General features: G+C 38.1%; 2 protein-coding genes across 3 annotated transcripts; both read left to right on the top strand.

Moving 5' to 3' along the window:
• The first annotated feature begins 1,573 nt into the window (after positions 1-1,573).
• LOC122666782 (nudix hydrolase 16, mitochondrial-like) lies at positions 1,574-12,490 on the top strand. 2 transcript variants are annotated; one of them, XM_043862853.1, is made up of 5 exons: positions 1,574-2,230; positions 4,567-4,669; positions 8,124-8,207; positions 11,927-12,151; positions 12,334-12,490. In XM_043862853.1, the coding sequence occupies exons 1-5, from the start codon at positions 2,160-2,162 to the stop codon at positions 12,355-12,357; spliced, it is 507 nt and encodes a 168-aa protein (XP_043718788.1). In that variant the 5' UTR covers positions 1,574-2,159; the 3' UTR covers positions 12,358-12,490. The 2 variants fall into 2 exon arrangements, with proteins under 2 accessions (XP_043718788.1, XP_043718787.1); XM_043862852.1 differs by lacking the exon at positions 12,334-12,490 and having other exon boundaries at positions 1,577-2,230; positions 11,927-12,306.
• Positions 12,491-16,913: 4,423 nt separating this feature from the next.
• Positions 16,914-20,420, top strand: LOC122666780 (pentatricopeptide repeat-containing protein At4g02750-like). Its single transcript, XM_043862849.1, has one exon. The coding sequence runs from the start codon at positions 16,963-16,965 to the stop codon at positions 19,651-19,653; it is 2,691 nt and encodes an 896-aa protein (XP_043718784.1). The 5' UTR covers positions 16,914-16,962; the 3' UTR covers positions 19,654-20,420.
• Positions 20,421-23,228: the final 2,808 nt, after the last annotated feature.

Below are 23,228 nucleotides of genomic sequence, written 5' to 3'. Positions count from 1 at the left end.
GCCAGATGTCGAGCTCCAGTGCCCGCATTGCACCACACTGGCAGATGTAGGCATCGGAGAGGATTTTAATCCGTGATGCTCTTGCATATTATTGAAATTAATGATGGTATGTTGCATATTTCATGTGATTGAAATTGGTGTTTATTGTTTATCAAAAAAAAATAAAAATAAAAATAAAAAATTGGTATTTATTATAATATGGGTTTTCTTTCGTATCATTATCCCAAGTGAAACAATTCACTTCACTATTACTTTCTTACATGTGTTAGGGAATTTTTTATAAAAAATTTGGAACTGCTTGGAACCGATTAAGAATCGAAACTAGCCCACGCATTAGTTAATGATACTGGCTCCTAGATTTGGAATTGATTTGCTTGTTAGTCCGATTCTGGTCTGATCATTTAGGATCGAACCGTTAAAAAGTCAGATCATAGAACCGGACCAATTGACACCCTTAAATTAAATAGTGATATACTGGATTTTTATCCGTTTTGAAACCGACCCATCTATATCATCTTCTCCGCCCGTCTTGTTCTCTAACTGATGCTATTAATATTATGTTGGCAACTTGGCATCATCTGTTCTTCCTATGGATTGAACCTGAACCTGAACCTGAACCAAATTCTCTTCTTCGCTACACTTCTTTTTCGCCCCTCGTCGCCTCTTCTCTTCTTCCTGTAAATTGTAAACCTTCTACTTACTCCAAACCCTTTTCTAGGTCTGCCTTGAAACTTCCTCCAACTGACTCTGAACATATCATCTCCTCTTGTGGCCTTTCCAAATCTGCTACAAACATTCTTCCTTATTTCTCAGATTTGATTGGCATCATGAGAGCATCTTCTTCTCCTTTCCATTCCCGGATGATTTGGTTAGGGTTTTGCTACCGTAGTACTAATTTTTAGGCAAATGGGGCTTAAAGGTTCTATCTAAAAACCCCACTTGGCATGGAAAATTCGTAAATTTTTTAAGGGGTGAGAAGAAAGAAAGTAAATATTTTCTTAACAGGTGGTCCAGAAAGTTTGAATTTATTATTCTCTGATACTACGATCTCCTCAAAGCTCAAATTGGTAGGTAAAAGTGTCAAAAAAGTCATAATTAAATGCATCTGATTAGTATAATTATAATTTTATAATGCATCTGATTAGTATTTTTATATAAACATTCTTTTTGCTGAAAGATAAGATTAATAAACTAGTAAACAATCTTGAATCTTCCCTCAAGCCATTAAACTAAACTTATTACCTCATGAAGACTATGAATATGAATGATCCAGATCAAAACTCACATGAAGCCATCGACACCATAACTCCATAAGTGTGTGTTCTAGAGAAAGAGAGAGAGAGAGTAAGATATCTGAGACTAAGGAGCGATCCTCAGACCTCAGTGGTTCACAGGTCAACACCGTTGGATCAGTATCCAACGGTGTAGACCTGAGGATCACCACTTTGTCTCGGAGAACCTCGGAGCTCCCAGAAGCAAAACCGCCATTAAGGGCTGGCGAAGATTACGAGAGAGAGAGAGAGAGAGAGAAAAATAACGTAAAGCAAAGGTGAAAGCTTGACTGGTTCCACGAGTGGGCGCTGCCCTTCACTCCTCAAACCCAATTCAGAACAATACGCCACGTGACATATTGGATCCGGTACTTGCGCTCCCTTCAGCTTAGGCATTAGGGTTCTCTCTTTCTTTCACACATGACTTGTCTTCCGGTCTACTCTCTCCTTCCGTTTCTTGTTCAGACGCAGAAGACGAAAACGACAGCACGAACAAACAGAAGCTAACTTTGGAAACCCAGATAGTGAAATTTAGAAGTGGTGGTGGGTCCTCCACTCCTCCCTGTGTCTCTCTCTGTGTTGATAATTGTCGGCGGTCGCCGGTTGGTTGGCCGTAGATGGGGTGGTGGGTACCGACATTGACAGATGAAGTGGAGAATTCAAGTTCAAGATCAGCAACAATGACGGATGAAGAATCCATTTAACGGCAGATTCTCATTCTTGTTGTAGAAGACTTGTTGAGTTGAATTCTTGGAACCTGTTACTGTGTACGAATGCTTTGTTGGTTATTTTAATGGTGGCGAGAAGGGCTCGATGATCACCGGTTTCTTCCTCCACCACTGCAATCCCATTGTTATTACCCAATTAAAAAGGAGGATTCTTTAGAGCATGTCTGATTTGGTTGCCCGAACTGGTCGACTTCAGCAGCGGTATGAGGCCGGTTGTCGCCTCGTCGCGGGGTATGTAAATGCAAACGCAGTGACCATGTGACTCTATGTGTCAGTGTGTGTGTGTGTGTGAGCTTGCTCCCAAATTCCTGCATTTCCGCTTTAATTTGATAAGATATATGTGGGTTTGTCTTTGCATGATTTATTTACCTTTCACATTTGCTGAATCTACTATCTGTTGTCGCTGTCATTGCATTGTCTTTTATTATCATAGCTGTAGCTGTTGTTATTGTTCTTAGTCTTTTTGGGAGGAATCAATGTCCTTGAATTCAGCTGGGAATCTTGGAATATTCTGTCTATATCTAGATTTGATTAATGGATTTTATTTCAAAAATTTCTTACCAAGCATTGTATTGGTTGATTAGGCCTTTATTTTCATCTTTTCTGTCCCTCCCAAAGAAGAATTATAGGCCCGGAGCTTCTGATCCTGTATTCAACTGGTCTCGAGTCTTGACATCAGTCACTTAGTTTAGTTTGTATATTCATCTGGGTTGAATATATAAAATTTTTACTGGAAAACAGTGCGTTGAATGGCGTCATAGTCCTGCACTTAGTGATCTTCGGTTGGAATGGGAAAATGTTGCAACTTCTACGAAAGGTTCATGTCCTGAATCTTAGTTGGATTTCATGCAATGCAATGGAGTTATATTAGTGAAAACCAGAAACCAGATTGACAATTTAAAAGTTTTGTAAAAAATAAATTGATCCATCTTCTGGAGAACAGGAAATATTTCTCAATGATGTGAGGGGAGAGAAACAAAATAGAAGGACAAAGGCTTCGGGAGGTGCTATAAAAATGGATCTGAGGTTGCAATTTCTCCATTCACTATTCTATCCTTATTAATGGAGTCCATGAGGTTTTTCTGTGTGTGAAATTGCCTCAGGCAGGAGGATCCTCTCTTCATTTTTTTTCTCCTGGCAGGGGGGTGGGGGTTGAATAACTAATGGCTTAGTAGTAGTGAGGCAGATAGAAATGTTGAGTATCAATCTCCAAGAGGGGAATCAGATCAATGAGATATACCTATACTGAAAAAATTACAAAAACAATCCTTGAATCTGAATAAATATTGCTCACGATGAATAGCATTCCCATAACATAGCCTAGGGCGAACCACCACCAACTGTTTTATCAAGTCAACAACCATCTTATTAACAGTTCTTGGCTTCCTTTGGAATAAATAGCTCATCTGCGATTGATTTTGCAGATCTCATCCAGAAAAAGGAAAGCCTCCTTGGTCATGAAATGCTTTTGCTTTCGTAATGAGGAAAAGATATCACCAAGGATCCAATGTGCTCATGAAGCCACTTGATCACCAACCCGGAGTTCCCTTCCACTAGAACATCCTCCAACCATTGGAAAGAAAAATTCGATGTCCAGGAATAATAGCCTTCAACTCCTCACACAGCCCATCCGCTATACCAATAGGGCTGACAATGCCAATAGTATCCCCTTCATGGTTTCTAAATACACCACCATTACCAGCTGGCAATGGGAAATAAAGTGTAATGTTTCAGAATTCTGATGGAGATGGTATCTAGTAAGATTTTTTTGTCAGAAAATATTTACTAAGATTTAATAGCCTCTTAATAACTGATAGTGGTTCAAAACCAAACCAAGTTATGAACAAAGACATTATTTGGAAAAAAATGTTTGCAATGTACTTGCGGTAAGAGGGATTATGTGAGAAATGAAAGAAATCTTTATCTGATATTATGGGGTGACCATTTTCCTTTGTAGTACCTAAGTTAAGTAACCAATCAGCCTCTTAAGGGAATAAAAGCCCTCAAGTTATTTGTTTTGACCTGTGCTAGTTACTGCACTCTGTGGATAACTTGAAAGATGCCATATCCTATTCTATTGAGAAATTAGGATGGATGATCGATCTTTGCTGTAAGGATGCTTGTGATGTTTAATTGGTCGTCATCCTTCCAATGAAAAAAATTATCATCCATGATGCATTAACTCTTGCATATCATTTTCTTATATACTTTTCTTTGTTTTTAGTCCAATCAATCTTTTCTTTATGATACTTTACAACGTCACATTTTTGTCATGGTAAACCTCCTCATTGTACAAGCTCAAAAGTTGTTGAATGGGCATATAGTTTACTCAAATTTTGGGGTGCAGCAGTTTTTTATGAACACTTCATCGTTTGGGTTTTCTTAAAGATGGTTTCATACTGTTAGAGTGAATGTGCCACTGTTGGGATGATTGCCAGAAGCATATTAAATATAATTCTTGTCCAATATATTTCCATTACTACAAGGCTATGAACTTTTGGTTTCACCTTGTTGAATTGAGCTAACTTTTGCATTAAAACCTTTCTAATATTTAAGGTTTTCTACAGGTGTATCCCATTTAGGTGGAGAGATTCCGAGGATAACTCTAAGAAGATTGTTGAGGTGCTTATGATCAACTCGACTAGTGGACCAGGTCTTTTGTTTCCAAAGGTGTAATAATGTAACATTTTCATTTATATTGTTATAGCTTTTAGATATCTCCTTCTACTCGAATTTGTTCTTGGTGTCTTAATTTTTTTCCTGCCCTTTCCTCAAATCAAGTGACCTAATGCTGAGTCACCAAGGTTATTTTGGTTGTGGCACTGCAAAAAATAATTTGAATTGTTGAATTTTATTTTCATGGAAGTTATTTAATTCTTTTTCTATGCTCATATTTTGCTCATGAATGCTATATTGTGTTCTTATTGGGCCATCATAGCATTTGTTTCTTTCATGTGTTGGAGTTGTAAACCGAGAGGTATGCAATGACTCTGGCAAATCGTGATATTTTTAAAACTTCTCATGCTCTGTTTTGCTTGGTGTTGCTTGATGAGTTTTGCAGATCAACAGTAAGTAGTTTTTGGAAAACAGAGCTCAGCTTGTAGTAGGTTTACAAATATTTTACTCCTTGATATGGTGAGATATTGCTGTAAAAAGTATTTCTACATGTCAAGGTTAACAGTAAACCCTGTAAGAGGCTTCGCTCTGTTGAACCTTGACCTTATTCAACAATTTAATTCTATAGTTTCTGCTAGTCTTTCTATCAGAGTTTGTTTTATTTATTTCCTCCTTAATGACTAAGATCCAATGGGTGGTCTGTTTACCTTTTGGTATCTTTGCCTTTTTGTATTTAGCCAGATTATAAATATGTTTTCCTCGCTGGTTTAAACACCATACATCCTCCCAAAAAGTTTATATTTATGGCCCGCTGCTAATGGATTCCTTAATGAATCTCCAATGATCACAGTTCCTCTTCATAAACCAATCCCATAACTGGAAATCTCTTGAACGGTCTGTATAGGGGTCATATTGTATCCTTCCTCTCAGTATTTTTTTTCTTCTGCTGGATTCCTCTTCCACCACCTTTTTCCTTTAATTAATCTTTCTTTGAACTTCCATCTAAAGAAAGAAATTTTTTTTTGGGCTTCCAATGGACTGAGATTCAGCAAAACCATAAGATCTCTCAACCTGATATATGTTGATTACTTCCTCAACCCAAGTGGGGCTCCCAATGGATGAGATGTTCATTGAAGCCACGAGATCTTTGACCATTCTAATGATATGAGCTAACCTCTGAGGTCCTCTATCATGGGATGAAAACTGAGAACCACTGAATCTTCTCTGATCATCAATTTGTGGATATATAAGTAGGGGATGGCTTTTGCAGCTAATGTAAAAGAACCCTGATTTCAGTGACACTGTAGCTTTCTACTTACATAATACCGGAATAAGCCTGGTCACCATGACCCAGATCATTAGATTACACAGTGCTGGTTTGGAGGGAAATTAGTCAATGGCAGGACTGCCTCAACGAGGCATGCCAGCATTTCTGGCTTAGGTTTGAAAAAGTAAAATCACTAAGAAGTCATCACCCTTGTTTATGTTCCCTTAAGTTTCATTCCCAGATAGCTATTGTGTTCTTTACTTGCACCACTCAAAGTTGAGCTATAAAAAAAATAATGCATCTATTAATAGGGAGGTTGTGTAGTTCTAACTTCTAAGACCCCAAATGAGCAAGGTTAGCCTCTCTAGGGCTGTGTGACAATTCTCAATGATAACAAACCCAAAAGGGCCATGCAGAAGCAAGTTAAATTGAGGTTTTAATAATAAGAGGTAAACAATTTTCGCAAACAGGCTCTCTGCGAAAGCAGGGTTAAGGCTGCATTCATTATGATCCTCCCCAGACCCCACAGTGGTGGGAGCCTCGTGCACTGGGTACGTCCTTAGGTAAACAATTTCTGCCACTGGTTCAGAGACTTTTTATAAAGCTGGAAAGAAAATCAGTAAAATAGCAAGAAAGAATCTCAGTTCTTGGATTGAGTTCGACCTGAACTGGAATAGAGTTAATGCATGCCATACTGAGAAGGTACGTTTATAGTTCCAGCACACAATCTCAGGTTCAGAATTGTAGTATTTTTCAGCAACTCAAGCGGGATCTAGATTCAAGAAACAACATTGATAACATGTGCGGGATTTTTTTTTTTTTGATAGTTCCTACTTTATCCTATTCTATAATGGGGGAGGGAAGGTGTGAACCAGAAGACTTGAAGCCAAGACCTCCTGGTAGGATGGGCTTTAACGTTCCACACTCTACCAAGTGCACTAGGCACTTGTTCACGATGTGAGGGATTCTGTTAGTCTCTGAGATTGAAAACTGTTCTACAGTTTAATCATAAACTATGAATTTGTTTGGTGATTTACAGCAGAAACCTGGTCAGGATACCAAAGCTGATCTCTGTAGCGAACATGACATTGGTTACTTAGGAAGGGAATGATCTCAATCCAAATTAAAGAATCATTGAAAAAAGTAGGTGCAGATTACTCAAAATCCTGATCAATTAGCAATGAGACAGCAGATGTTCTGGGGGCAATTGGATTAGTTAGGTCCATTGCTCAGCGTAGGCACCTCCTAGAATAGAACTGGTTTGCTGGTCCTGGTGGACCTGGCATGCTGGGTTTCACTTCAATTAGGGCATATCCAGTGCATGAGACTCCCTCCACTATGGGGTCTGGGGAGGGGCAGATATGTATACAGCCTTATCCCCACTTGCGGAGAGGCTGTTTCAGTGTTTCCTGATTTGAACCTGTGACCTCCAGGTAGCAATGAGGCAACCTTACTATGTGCGGACGTCCGCCCTGATGTTGGGTTTCACTTCAATAATGCTATATATACAAAGAAATGAGTAAACCAACAAAATTTATCGTAATTTCATTGCAAAATCAAAATAAATAAGATTTTACCCAATCACATGCTGGGTAAAATCTTTTTTATTTTTTATATTCTCCCTATTTTACAGGGTTTCCGATGTCCAATACCCATGTGACATGTCCCATAGGTTCATCAGGTGGCCTCACAGTTGTTTCTGTGAGGTTAGTGAACCCCTTTTTGGTGAAATATAGCCTATCTGTATAATCACTTACGAATAGATCCTGCCATCCTGGAGTATCAGAGGGAATTAAAAAAAATAGATGCTTCATGATCTAATGGACTCAATATTTTGCATTAATTTTCTTTTTTACATTTACTTTATTTATTTTCCCCATTTACCACTATCACAATTCTGAGACACCCAGAGATGGGTATAACTGTTCGTGTGTGATGGACCTTAAATGCTTTTTAGAACTGCATATTACACTATCTTTTTCTTAAAAGCATGCATGAGCCCTTAAATGAACACAAAAAAAACGAATCTTATTCTTGTCCATTTTGTCTTATCATACCCTTTCCCTGTGGCATTCATTTTTTAATGAGCTACATAACAGACTGTAATATATGATCTCTCTCTCACACCGCCTCTGTATGTGTGTGTGTGTGTGGATGAAAAGACCATGTGCACGTGTGTGTCTCTCCAGACAATTGGAGATAAGACCTTATTTCAGTTCATTCAATATTCTCTCTTTGCAGGGAGGATGGGAGGATGATGAGACTGTTGAGGAGGCAGCAGAACGGGAAGCTTTAGAAGAAGCTGGTGTGCGAGGGGAGCTAATGGTGAAATTCATTACTTTTGTTTCGTACTCAGTTTTTGAATTTCGGATGTTGAATAAATTTTCCTCTAGTAGAGAAGCATTAATTTATAGGGTCTGTTCTTAGTCCTAACTAGAATGTGATTTAAGCAATTTATTTCTGAGCCTTCTTTATGTATAGCTGTATAGCACCATATGGTGATATCGAAATAATTATGTTGTGTTTAAAGTAGAATTCCATTGGAAGTATCTTATGCAACATTTTTGGTGTTTTTTTTTTGGTAACTTTCTATTTTGATGTATTCTTTTTGTTTCTCTGAACATCATTTATCTAGTTTCTTATTGATAAATTACGAACTCTATTTTTGTATAATCTCCCTTAGGTTTCTTACTTGTCAATATCTGTACTTTTCTATTAAGAGAAGCTGGGTTTCTACATTTACACGTGGTACCCTCTAATTCCCTTATACAGGGTAGGTATGTAAAAAGTAAGTATTACCTATAAGAGTCCATATTGACTTGAAACTTTTACAAAGCAACCAACAACTTCACCTTCTTATGTGCTTTCCTATTTTCTTGGTTGGTAGTCCAGCTTCACAATGTCTCTCTCTCTCTCTCTCTCTCCCATATGCATTGGCCTTTTTACAGCACACTTTGAATAGATTTTTTTATGTTGATATACCAAGCAAGTTAAATAAGTACTCTCTCCACTAGAAGGGAGAGTCAAACATTGGACGGATAGAGTTGGTGGGATGTGGAGAAAAGGAGGTGCTTAGGAAACCAAGATGGGTTATTATAGGTACTGTTCTAAGTGTATTTTGTGGCTTAATGGTTTGTTTTGCTTTTCACTTAGCTCACAAGGTTTGAGAGCCTATAAAGAGATTACAACACATTCTCCAGAAGTGACTAATTTCAGATCAGGAATATAAGAGTAACTTCCTGCTCCTAAAGGAATCTCTAAACTTGTGGTATCCTCGATCACCAATCTTAGTTATCTAAGTGGGAATCTTATCTGATCAGCAATGTATGGATTAAACCCACTACAAGCAACATCCAGCTCTTTATTCCTCAATAGAAATGGTCACTCCAACAGAAGTGACCACACATGCCTGAACCAATGTGGCTCATTGTGAAATTTGTTGAAGATTTTCTGTTAAAGTGTATCGAGTGGTTAGGGTTTATGATATCTTGATTAGGATATTAGAGTATCCTAATCGAGATTTGTCCCTTACTACTCCTAGTTCTATTATGATTTCTTTCTAATTAGTCCAAGTTCTGTTAGGAGTTGTTTCTAATTAGTTCTAGTTCTGTTAGGAGTTGTTTTATTTTATTTTCTGTGGATCCTATTATAATTAGGAATCCTACTTGTAATCTGAATATTTTGATTGATATAAATAAGATAGTATAGAGAGGGACTGTGTACTCAATTCAGACAATTTCAATCTCTTTTCCTTCTCTCCATCTCTTCTTCCTCTTCTCTTCTCTTCTCACTCTTGGTTCTGCTGTTTTTAGCTTTATATTCTGTTACATTTTCCAATACATTCTACCCCAGTTTTCCACAATGGATCCTCTTCATACATTATCTCATTCATGTATTTATTGGATGGTTGTTTCAAAATGCCATTACTGGAAGTTAAATTTCATTTTATTTGCTACAGCTATACTAGCATATTTTATCTGCCCAGGGTTCAAAATTTCGGTTCTGACCAAAACCTGATTGAAACCTTGTGCATTTCAGTTGCTGGATTCGTTTTACCATTTTGGTAGTCAAATGGATATATTTTGGCCCAATCCATTAAACACCAGAAACAAAAGAAACGAAAGAGAAGGGAAGAACAGCCACCGTCTGTTATTTTTCTCTGAGATTTGAAAATATAAGCTTTGATTTTTGGTTTATCTTTCCATGCTTGAAGTACACAAAACAAATCTTCAAGGTATAGTATAGGCTGAGGTTAGTGATACTCCTTTAGTTTTCTTTCTTTCGCAGGAGGAAAAATTAAATAGGCTTTTCAGATACTGCAGCACTCCTGGAGAAAGCTTTTGGTTTTTCTTTTCTGTTTTGAGTTGGGCTGGTTGGGGTTTTTTAGGCTTTTTTAGCTGAGAGATGGTGGGGCGGAGAAAAAAAGGAAGAAGGAGAAGTTCAGCAAGCAGAAGCAATTTTGTTTGTTAATGGCTCACAAAGATGAGAGCCACCCCATGGTGGCAATCAAGTTGAACGAGCAGAAGCCAAAGGACTGGATTCAGGCTCACAGAACGTGGCACCCGAAGCTCCTCTTTTTATGGGTGTGTTTGCTAGGTATTATCCGCTATAATATTGTCTACAACTATTTGGACCTTAATGCTTTGGCGAGAAGGGAGGAGGTTCTGGTAACAATGTGTGATCGGCGGGCCAGGATGCTTCAGGATCAATTCAATGTTAGTGTCAACGGCACCGATTGATGTTGTATTTCAGGAGATTTTTGGTTTAGAGTTGATTTGGGAAAGAAGATGTGATGGGAGAATTTCTTCGCCTACGACTAAAATATATATGGGCTTTGGGCCAATTATTCTAAAAAAAGTCTGATTTGGGCCCATTTGTTCAAAAGTGTTATAAAAATTATTTACACATAGGTAGTTACCAAACTTTTTTTCATTCTACAATCTATTATGTTATGTAGTTACCAAACAGTTTTTCATTTTTGATCAAAACGGATTTTAGTAATGATTTTTTTTTTTTTAAATAGGCCAAAATGAAAATGAAAAGTGATACCAAAGAGGCCCATAGTCATATACTGCACACCTAGGCAAAGCCTAGGCAGGCACGATTGTGGGCGCCTTGTCGCTTAAGAGCCCCTCCAACGCCTTGGGTTGCCTAGTCTCCTTGACAACTATGAGTCCAAACAGATTACAAATTTAAAAACCGACGAATTTTTGGAGATTCTGACCATGAGGTTGAAATCAGTCCATTCCAATTTCTAGCTATGCAGTTTTGATGATTTTGTATTGACTGTTAGAAGAAAGTTGCATTTAGTATTGATTTGAGACTTCTCTCTCGTCTCTGGCTAGTGGTATTATATTTGGCATTTTCTGTCACATTTTGTGGTTTTAGAAATACATCTTCATCTTTTTAATGTCTCCAGAACCTTGTTTATTGGATAACAAATTAAATGAAATTGAGTGACCTTTTATGGACCTATGATGACTAATTTGTAAACTGGACAACCCTATTTCACCAACAAAACTTGACTTGCCTAGGGAAGTGGACAAAAGCCTCATGTGCCTGAATGATTACTAAATGACCCATTTGTACACCTAATGCCCCAAATGTCTCTAGGGATGTTTGACAGTGTTATCACTGAAGGCCATTATTTATACATGAAGAAAAGATTTAGAACTGATGGAGTCTGAAGGACAACTCTCTGTATACGCATGCAGAAAACTGTTGGGTTTGAATCTTTTATCCTGGTCCATGGGGGCTAGAATCATTGTTCTTGAGCCTCAGTTTACCCTTTGTTTATATTAGACCTTGAGACAAGGGTGGTTCTATTGTTTTGGCTTAGCGCAACCACAGCAATACTCAGGATTCCATCAGTATTGTCTATGCATGTTTTTGGTTTATACCTTAATTGACGTATGCTAACTTCTCCAGGTTTTATTTATTTTTTGAGTTGAGTGGCAAAGTAAAATTATCTTTTTGGCTCTATATTTCCTCGCTTATTTAGATCATACCAAACCAATCTTTGTTTCCTTCCCTTTGTATTTCAGGATTTGCTAGGGCATTACCATTTCAAAAGCAAGTTCAGCCATGAGGGTGTGTGTAAAGCTGCAATGTTTGCTCTACTTGTCAAGGAGGAACTGGAATCATGGCCAGAACAGAGTATCCGGCAGAGGAAATGGCTGGCCGTTCCAGAAGCAGTTGAACATTGCAGGCATGCATGGATGCGAGAGGCCCTTGAAGAAGGCTTCTCCAAGTGGTATGCTGATAAGATGGTAAACATAGAGGAGGACCACCCAATTTCTTTGCCTTCCTCCCCCAATCAGCATTGATTTTGTGTTGTGTGCACATGCTATTGAAATGCTCACAAACATGCACCTAACTGAAGAAGCTGTTTTTTTTGGGGCGGTCATTTTTCTCTTTTTCATTATTTTTTTTTTAAATATGGTTGCTTCAGGAAGTAACAAACCAATACCTATGACGATGCTGGTCCGGTCTGGTTATTCATCTGGAATTTTATCTTGTTTCTCCCCATGTTCTGGGCTGTTGCTACCTCATGTTATAGACACCTTTAAGATATTTATATTCAACAGGAAAGAAGTTTTAGGATATCATCTTTAATATTCTCTCTCTCTCTCTCTCTCTCTCTCTCTTTCTCTCTGTGTATATTCATCTGGAGTTTCAGGTCCTTGTGATGGATGATGACACGGGCATCCTACTCACTGGTTATTTTCAGGTCCCCAAATGAGTAAAGCAAGTGGTTCAGAAGAATTACAAAATGCCACAGGACACAAATGAATATAATAGAATACAAAAAATGACAAAATTCTTTGTAATTTTTGTAAACTTTATTTTAACCAAATCAAATAGGTGCAGGTTGCGAATGATTAATGCTCATTATGTAAGATTAACCCAAAATCTACATGAATAATAAACACATTAGCAATATACCATAATAAATGCTGTTGCTGTTGCTGAACCTACATTTTACCACTTTTAACCTCACCTGCAGGCAGAATCAGCCATGTGAGCTGCAACCAATCTCCATGCTGCAGACTGCACCAAAACAGATTGAATCAACTATTCTTGTTACCCTCTTCAGGGTCAGATCTATGAAGTCCTCAATGACTGGAGACCACCCATGATCAAACTCTTCCTTATTACTTTTCATTGGTTTTCTGTAACTTTTCCTAATCTTTCATGGATAACAGTTAAAAAGTCATGATTCCATGAATCTAGTCTTTAAGTTAGATCACCTATAAGGAAGATCAGTGGAATGGAATAAGTGGTAAAACCCACAACACACTTTATTCCAATGCAAAATTATTTGCCAAGGGACAGCTCAATAGCAGGGGAGGGGTCACAGCCTTATTCTTCCAGTATGCTTACTGTCAAAGAACTGCAATATACTCTTCACCTCCAAGGCAAGCTATGTTAGCTACATGAAACAAACAGACCAAATAGTAAATTAAGAGATCCATATATACTAAATCACTCCTTTCTCTACCCTAATTTGGTTTCATTGCCACTTCCTCACACCAAAGGATGGGACAAGCCATAATGAAATTATTAACTGGTACGAATATCTCTCTCTCCTTGTCGAACTATTTGCTTGATCACAATTTTCTGATAGCAATGGTCATTGATGTTCTTCTGTGTTGGTTATATTCCTATAGAAAGAAGAGAAGAGGAAAATAAGGCAAAGGAAATCGGTTACATAATAGATGAATGGTATGATACCTTGTTTGGAGACACTACTAAGATTCATAACTTGGCTGATTTCTTCCATGCAATTTGTCAAACTATTGAGTAATCTCTCTCTCTCCTGGAGTGAAAACACAGGCTTTAACACACACACACACATGTAGCGAACCCTATCGATCAACTCTTCATATACAGATGCCACTGCATGAAACAATTGACTACTCTGTCTTGGCAGAGAAATCAACATAAAGCTTGGCAACATACAATTACGCGTACCAAGCACTGAGACTCTTGAGAAAGTATTCAAGGTGAGAATCAAATTCCTTTCAATATTGAAAGAATTGATGGTAGCTAGAGACTAAATTCTCTCTCTCTCTCTCTCTCTCTCTCTCTCTCTCTCTCTCAATAGGGTCAAGTTTTAGGATGAAACAAGCATGGAAAGTGATTAAATTGAAGTGAGTCTATTGCTTCATAAAATTTACCCATAAAAGGGCCATTACCCAGAGCTAGTCCCGGCTATATGAGGTTTTCGGAGTAGTGAGTTTGGAGTCAATCCTAACCTAATTTTTGCTCAAAATGACTGCCCTCCCTCAAGACCATTGTCTTGAGAGCCCAAAACCTATCAATGTTCCCTAAAATTTACAAGAAAACTATTTTACTCTTAACAAAATATTGTGACATATGAAGACATTCCTATAGTTCTTTGAAGCAAAATTGATTCACTTATTGTACTAACTTTGGGGACGCTTTCACCTGCTTGTTTGGGATTAAAATTTGAACACAGATATGATGAAGCCATTTTTTGTTGCAGGAGCAGGAGCCAACTCCATGCAAAGACAGCGGCAGAAGATTGTTTTTTTGGTCAAACAACAAAAATTTAATTGAGGAACAGTTCCGAACCTTACTCACCCACTCTCTCTCTCTCACACACCATGTGTTCTACAAATACAGATTCTTTCCGAAATAAAAGAAATTGTTTTTTTTTTTTTTTCAAAACAGGAAGAACAGAAAGGCAAAGAGAGCAGTGAATACTTGACTAAAGAAGAGTTCAGAAAGATCATCGAGGAGGCAAACTTTGATACAGGATCTGCAGGTGGAGCTATGGATATGCTTTTCTTCATTTTTGTTGTTCCAATAGCAACATTATTTGTCAAGCAACGACTGATCCCAATAGGAATCCCTAATGAAATGTTCATACCTAGTCTAACTTCTGCCACTGTCTTGTTTCTTGGAAATTGTGCTATAGCCAAGAGTGAATAATACAAAATTTGGTCTGTGAGATGATTTAAAGCCCTTGTATGATATATACGCTTGAGAAGATTGATCACTTAATGATAGTTCGGTAGTCAAACGGTCAGTTTGGTCTAGTTTCGATCTAAAATGAGTGAGATCAAAATCAAATTGTTAAGGAACTTCTGTTTTTGATTGTTTCTGTTTTGGTCAGGTACGGTTTTGATTTATTTTGATTTTTAAAGATCAGATTAATACCGGTTTAAATCAGTTTGTTTTTCGATTTGAATCAAAAATAAGATCTTACATTCATAACAAATAGTGAGGAAAAATTGGACAAAAACACTTTAAATCATCTTCCCCTAATCAAACAAGCAAACGGAGAAATTGATTTGATGTGTTCATATTGTAATCGGAACAAAAAGGAATAAATTATAAGAAAAATATAATTAATATTAAAATGGACAAAGTTTTCTTCCACCCATAGATGACGGGTTCACCCACCATCCTAAGGTTCACAAACCCTTCCTAGGGTTGTAATTAGTATGTTCCAAAAACCCTCTCCATACCGATTTTCACCCTCTCCACCCCTCATTGAATAAAAATGGAATCCCATTCACCGTGAGTGGAGGGAAACTCGATCCATAATAAAATCACTAACTTTAATCTTGAACATTGATCAAATGGAAGAGAATAAATAAATAACATAATTATAAGCAGACAGGGTTCCAAAGATCATGTCAAATAGAAATATCATTATCATTTCCAACTCTCCAACATACTATTTTTCTTTAAGCAAAGGAAGGATTAATTTTAATTAGACCATCCCATATCAGAGATTCTCTCTTATTGAATGTTGAAGAATCTAATAAACCAAAGTTGAGTGAGGATAATATCTTGCCTTCCCCTTCAAGAATTGAGTTTCCTTGAGATTATCTTTATTCTTTCCTTATTCTAGAAAAAATTGGGAATCCTTTTCCCTAAACCTACAGAACTCTTGAATACCGGACCCACAAAAGGAGGAAAAGCAATATCAGGCGTACTTGGACTAGAACCCATGTATTTAGTCAAATATTATATTTGATTATTTTCACTTGGTCAAACAATTTATTTCTCATCTACATCATAGTTTAGTAGGAAAAAAAAACCAGATTTTCTAACTCGACTCGTAATTAAGAAAAATCTAGTGGTTCGGTCTTGTCTAGCCTGATCAAAGTGAGTCATATATATATTTTTAAAATTTTTTTAATATGATAAATATGTATAAATTAATAAAAATATATGGGAGAGCTAGAAAAAAAAATTCAAGGAATTACATATCAATGAATTTTGAAGAAAGGAGTCGAAGAGTTGAGGGTTTCTTATTGTTTTAGAATATAGATTTACTATTTTTTACTCAGCTCAGTTTCTAAGTGAACTGATTTTATAATTTAAAAAAAAAAGCGATTAAACTCACCGAGTTTATCATGACTCCAGTAAAAATATTTAGTCTTATTTGACTCGAACAATTTATGATCCAATTATTGGTCCAATTCATAACAGATTAGTAAGCTAATCGGTTTTTAAAATCAAAACCGAAACCGATTAGCTACCAATCTGGTTGATTTCGTTTTATTATCGGCTTCGGTTATCAATCACTTATGGGTTATCAATATGTACCTTGATTTCTAGTTGTTATAATCAAGTCTAACTTAATGATGAAAGTATATACATAAATAAATCACAGATTATTAGGTTAATTTTATTGGTTTTTATCTGGTTCTTTTGGTTTCGGTTTATTCGGTTGGTTTCAGCCAATCTTATTGGTCCAATCGGGTCAGATCAAAACGTTCGATATTTAAGAAGTTTTCTAAAACTAAAACCAAAATTGGACCCCCCAAAAAAAACTGGCCGGTCTGGTTTGGTTTTCTTATCGGGTTCGGGTCCAGTCATATAGTTAGTACTACTTGGAACATTTTGCTTATTATCTTCATGACAAGGAAATCAATAAAAAGGTGATCAACTGATCAAGGAATCGCCATCGGAATCGCCATGAGCTACAAACAAAAGTACCAAATCTGAGTGGTTAGTAGTAGCAGATGATCTCATGATCCTGGGCATGACTGGTTGCCTCCTCCACCGTCGTCGAGCCCTTTCTACTTTGGCTCTTCAGATGTGTCAGAGACCAGAAAACGACTTGTACCTATGCAACTCAAGGATTCAAGAGCTCTCCAAGCTCGGACGAGTAGATGAAGCCCGTCAATTGTTCGAGAATATAGTTCAAAGAAATGCCATCACCTGGAACAACATGATAAGCGGTTACTTCCAGAATGGACGGATCAATGAGGCACAGGAACTCTTTGACAGGTTTGCTGGTAAAAACATCAAGACCTGGACTACTGTTGTCACTGGTTATTCTAAGAATGGGAAGATTGAACAAGCTCGGAAGGTATTTGAAATGATGCCAGATCGCAATATCATATCTTGGAACGCCATGATTAGTGGGTATGCACAGAATGGTGATGTAGAGTCTGCTCGATACTTGTTCAACGAAATGCCTAAGAGGGATGTTGTGTCCTGGAACACGATGATCACTGGGTACTGCCATGTTGGTCTGATGACTGAAGCTCAGAAACTTTTTGACATGATCCCAGAGAGGAATTCAGTGTCATGGATGGTTATGATATCAGGTTATGTCCACATTGACGATTATCAAAAAGCATGGGATGTATTCTTGAAGATGCACCGTAGCGGGGTTAGACCAGATAAACTAATCTTTCTCTCTGCACTCTCAGCAATCACTGGCCTGAACAATTTGAAATTGATTAAGAACCTGCAGGCATTGGCAATCAAGTTGAATTTTGAGGGAGATGTGGTTGTGGGCACTGCAATTTTGAGTGCTTGTACCCGGATTGGGAGATTGGATTATGCAGAGCAATTCTTTGAGAGGATGCCAGAATGGAATGAATTTTCTTGGACAACCATGATAGCAGCTTTTTCACAGTGTGGGAGATTGGATGACGCAGTTGCCTTGTATAGAAGAATTCCTGAACAAAGTGTTGCTTCCCGAACAGCAATGATGACTGCATATGCTCAGAGTGGGAGAATCCATGAGGCAAGGTTTTTGTTTGACGAGATCCCAAATCCAAATGTGATTACATGGAATTCTATGGTTGCTGGGTATGCTCAGAATGGAATGGTTGATGAAGCAAATGAAATTTTTAGGAGAATTCCCATGCGGAACTCTGCTTCATGGGCAGCCATGATCTCAGGGTTTGCACAGAATGGACAAAGTGAAGAAGCATTGAAGCTTTTATCTGAGTATCATAGATCAGGGGCGTTGCCAAATGAGTCCAGTTTTACCAGTGCTCTTTTTTCCTGTGCCAACATAGGAGCTATTGAGATCGGTAGACAGGTACATTCTCTCTCCATTAAAGCAGGCTGCCAGTTTAATTCATATGTAGGAAATGGGTTGATTTCCATGTATGCAAAGTGCAGGAAAATGGAGGAAGTTTCTCATGCCTTTAGTAAAATGAGAGTGAGAGATACTGTTTCTTGGAACTCTCTCATTACAAGTTTCTCTCAAAATGACATGTTAGATGCTGCTCGTAGCACTTTTGACAAGATGCCTAAACGGGATGTTGTTTCTTGGACTGCCATTATATCAGCATATGTACAAGCTGGGCATGGGGATTTGGCTTTTGAATTTTTTATTGACATGTTGGCTGGAGGTACTAAACCAAATGCATCATCATTGAGTACCCTTCTCAGTACATGCGCAAGTCTTTCTGCAACCAGGCTTGGCAAACAGATTCATGCGTTGATCTTCAAACTTGGATTAGATTCAGATAACTTTGTAGCCAATGCTTTGATAACAATGTACTTCAAATGTGGTTGTCTTGATGGATTTTGGGTGTTTGAAGAGATGCCTGAACGTGACTTAGTTACATGGAATGCAGTTCTTGGAGGTTGTGCGAAAAATGGATTTGGAAGGGAAGCCATCAAGATCTTTGAACAAATGAAGACGAAAGGTGTCTTTCCAGACTTGTCCAGCTTTCTAGGTGTCTTATGTGCTTGTAGCCATGCGGGTTTGATTAATGAAGGGTGGCACTACTTCAATTCCATGAGTCGAGATTATGGGATTATGCCCATGGAGTATCATTATGCTTGTATGGTTGACCTTCTTGGCCGGGCCGGGCTCCTTTATGAAGCTGAAGCCTTCATTGAAAACATGCCCATAGAACCAGATTCTGTGGTTTGGGCAGCTCTTCTTGGTGCCTGTAGGATCCACAAAAATGTTGATCTTGGCCAGAAAGTTGCAGAAAGGCTCTTTCAAATGGATCCACAAAACTCCGGCAACTACATATTGTTATCAAACATATATGCATCTCTAGGCATGTGGGGTGAAGTGGGGGAAATTCGTAAATTGATGAAAGATCGGGGCGTGACCAAGGAACCAGGTATCAGCTGGATTCAGATCAAGAATAAGCTGCACTCTTTCCGTACAGAGGATAAGACAAATTATCAGACTGAAGATATTTACTCAATGCTGAAAGAGTTCTATGGGCGTCTCAGGGAAACAGGTTACACGCCTGATACGAACTTAGTTCTTCATGACATTGAGGAGGAACAAAAGGAGAATGCACTCCTCTACCATAGTGAGAAACTTGCTATTGTTTATGGTCTCTTGAACACCCCAAATGGGATCCCCATTCAGATAATGAAAAACCTTCGTACGTGTGGTGACTGTCATACATTTACAAAATACTTGTCCAAGGTCACTCGGAGAGAGATCGTCATGAGAGATGGGAGTAGATTCCACCATTTTAGAGATGGATCATGCTCTTGCGGGGATTACTGGTGAGTTTTGCGTTGAAGGGTCCCAGCAGTAGTAGGAAATATTTACTGCTAACAAACTGGAGATAGTGGCTAATGGAGCAGCCCACAAATTGGCCGAAGTGGGACAGGGTCTAGAGATATATGAAAGATCAGAAAGTTTACCAGACCCAGGAATCAATTGGATCCATTGCAATAACTGGCTACGGTCTTTCCTATCAGGAGATGAAGCAGAGTCGTGATGAAACTTGAGGGTGACGAGTTATTCTTACCTGCCTGAACTCCATTCTTCTTGTGGAGGGAGCAGAAGGAGAATGTGGACCCCGTTCAAACTAGTGACTCTCCATTGTTTGCGTTTCTTTGTGCACCAAATGGTGTTCTATAAAGATGACAACATAAGTTCTTGTTGTCAGTGACCATACATCTATGAGCATATGTTTCATGTCCAATGGTTACCAAGGAGTTTGTCATCAGGGATTAAGAGCTAATTTCTACTATTTCTGAAATATGGAATATAGGTTTGACACTAGAGGAACTCTTGATACTTGTACTGGAAGGATTTGAGTTGGTTGTGATGTTACAGAAACTGTGTTCTGCAAGTTTTGAAGCCTCTTACAACCACAGGAGGGGGAGGGGGAGGGGGAGGGAGGGATTCTGTTTCTCCTAGCTTTATCTTGCATGAATAATTTGTTGGGGGCCAGCCAAAGGTACAAGCTTCTTGATCCCTTTTGTTCCTCTTTTCATCTTCCTTTTAAGTGAGAATGGATTTCTACCATCCTGGAAATTATATGTTCCACCATATTTTTCTTTTCCTGGCTGCCGCCCTGGGAAAGAGCCTTTCTTAGCTTTCGCCCTCCCACGACTCTAAGTTAGTGAATGTGTCCTGCACATATTATTCTTTTTATTCCTGAATAGGATATTTATTTGTTGTTGTGAAGTTAGTTGCATCTTCAAGTTGAACTAAAATCCTATGTAACTCTTTTATGAGCATATGTGGAACAATCCACAATGCAGTTATAGAGTATATTGGATTCTCTAAAAAACCCAAGGCTAATTCTTGATCAGAAAAAATAATTGACCAAAAGATGAATGCAATATAGCTCCTTAATAATCAGTTCCAAGAATCTAAATGTGGAACTTTCAGAATAAAGTGGTGACAACAGTGAATCATTAATCAAAACCTTAGATTTTTGAACAATAGAGCAGGTCTTAACAGCCATTGCCTGCATATAAAGTAGATATGGAAATTAATATGAAAATGTTGAGAATAAACTAAATATCTAGAAAACACCTCAAACTCGCCCAAATTAAAATGGGAAAGTATAAATAAAACAATGTTTTACAAGTTTAACTACATAAAACTTAGATGCAACTTGAAGCTTGGATATGTATATGCTAAGGAAGTATGTTCGGTCACCCAACTTTAGGATCCCGTACCATGACCGGCCCATTTAAGTAATCAGTCCTCATAAGCTAGGCATGGTCTCATTTATAAATGGTCTTTCGGGTACTAGTTCTATAATCGGGCTTGTATTGAATGGGCTATAAGCGAGTTAAGTGTGCCTATAAATGAGCTCATGTTAAATGGGATACAATCGGGTTATGCAAGTTTGGTCCATATAACTCCTAATGAGATTCAATTCTTTGTGATGAAACAAAAACTTATTTGAGAGAATGTTTTTCATTAGGCTAATGGACATCCATAAGTACATCTCAAATTTATTTGAAGCTCTATGACCCTCAATCTTAATGGATACACATATGATAGCATTTTGAACAACATAAATAACCTTGATTATGTGTCCCGTTTATTTTTGGCCCATCAACTTCATAGTGCAAGAATATACAATTATTAATTCTATGTTTTACTCGGCCTATAGTTCTTTATTTATAGCTTACATAATGCAAGATAAATAAATTAATCAATGAGATTAAGAAATGGTCTATTTGGAATAAAACAGGAAATTTATAGGGTAATTGTGGTAAAACAAATGGTCCATAAACAGGCTTAAATGTGTCGAGCTCGGTCGAGCGCCTGTTAGTCCATCCCCTTGCACCGTGAGCGACATATTTAGCTAACGTGCCGGGCCTTAACCTGACACATTTAACTAACATGTAGGACCAATTTTGGGCTTTAACCGGTTGGGACTGGTCGGTCATACCGGTGCAGGATTAGAATTGGCACCCCTAATTTTTATCACATGAGATATTCATTAATTGTTGTTCATGAGATGAATAAGGGGTTTGTTAGTTTCGGTTGGGCCTAATCGGCCGAGGACAATCCCAATCTGATAATAGAAATTATTTTGCTCAAATTTCCTTTTTCTTGCTGTTTTTTTTTAGGTGAGGGGGGGGGGGGATCGTTATCGTCTACGGTTCCTTAGTGCCTCTCACAAGGGGGGGGGGGGGGGGTGGGACCCACCCGAGGCACCTGACTGAACACTTTGCCTGGGTGGGCCCACCCTTCTCCTGTGAGAGGCATTAGGGAACCGCACAAGTCAGGAACCGCATACAATAAATATTTTTGGGGGGGGGGGGGGGGGTGTGTGTTATGCATCACTAGATTAAATAAAACGACTAAAACCCATATTTCAAACGGAGTTAAACCCTTGTATCAAATGTTTCCTCATGAGTTTTCACACTGTGTTTCTTCACCGAGGTTTGATGGAAATCCTCATCCTTTGTCATTTCACACAACAAGGCCCTCATATTGGAATTTGGAAGAGAGATTAGATGGGAATTTCGATCTGGAAAGCAAATCGATGGAAAATTTCCGAAAATAAAATCTCAAGCTCAGCAACTTGAGTAGGTGTAGTAGGATCAGCAGAACAACACTGAATTCTCTTATGCTTTTGATCTTTGCATTCATATCCATGTTTTAGCAGAAGGATGACCAAGTTTATTACTCTCCCATGTTATACAAAGGTCCAAAATGCCCTTGGATGACCAGGACGCTCTATTGCATTAATAACATGTCAATCCAAGTCAGCCACATAGTAAAAAAAAAAATTTAACTTTCTAACAAAATGGAGCATTGTTAACAAATCTTCACATTTATATATGGACAAAGTTTTCCTCCACCTATAGAGGACGGTTCACAAACCTCTTCTAGGGTTTTTGTATGTTCCAAAATACCCTCTTGGTACCCATACCCACCCTCTCCCATCCCTCGGTGAATGAGATCCCAATCACCGTAGGTGGAGGGAAACTCGGTCCCTTTTTATTTATATAATAAAAATTATTGTAAAAATTACAAGGGAAAAAGAACTTTGTCTGGGAGTGTGGCCTATGCCGATGAGTCTATCTCTCTCTCTTGTACCCATATGAAAAGGCATTTTTACCCCCCATCGTTTTGAGGAGGAGAGAGGGAGAGACACATGAGAGTGCTGACGTAGACTCACATAGCTAATGTACTGAGCAATTTGTCAATGGTTTTTTTTTTTTTTTTTAATTATTATGAGGGAGAGAATTTTTAAGGACACAATATAAATAAACACACCAATGACATGTGAAAGAATGATTTCATACATAAGAGACTAAGAGCGAGATCATTTCATGAGAAACAGAGAGAGAGAGAGAGAGAGAGGGCGACAGCGTACCCTG

The sequence above is a fragment of the Telopea speciosissima genome, chromosome 7 (assembly GCF_018873765.1).
Source record: "Telopea speciosissima isolate NSW1024214 ecotype Mountain lineage chromosome 7, Tspe_v1, whole genome shotgun sequence".
NCBI lineage: Eukaryota > Viridiplantae > Streptophyta > Magnoliopsida > Proteales > Proteaceae > Telopea > Telopea speciosissima.
This window is presented reverse-complemented; position numbering and strand designations above follow the sequence as displayed.

Coding starts and splice junctions, on each gene's coding strand:
- LOC122666782 (XM_043862852.1), top strand. CDS start 2,160: ATGTCTGATTTGGTTGCCCGAACTGGTCGACTTCAGCAGCGGTATGAG. Junction 2,231..4,566: donor GGTTGTCGCCTCGTCGCGGG/GTATGTAAATGC, acceptor GGTTTTCTACAG/GTGTATCCCATTTAGGTGGA. Junction 4,670..8,123: donor CAGGTCTTTTGTTTCCAAAG/GTGTAATAATGT, acceptor CTCTCTTTGCAG/GGAGGATGGGAGGATGATGA.
- LOC122666780 (XM_043862849.1), top strand. CDS start 16,963: ATGTGTCAGAGACCAGAAAACGACTTGTACCTATGCAACTCAAGGATT.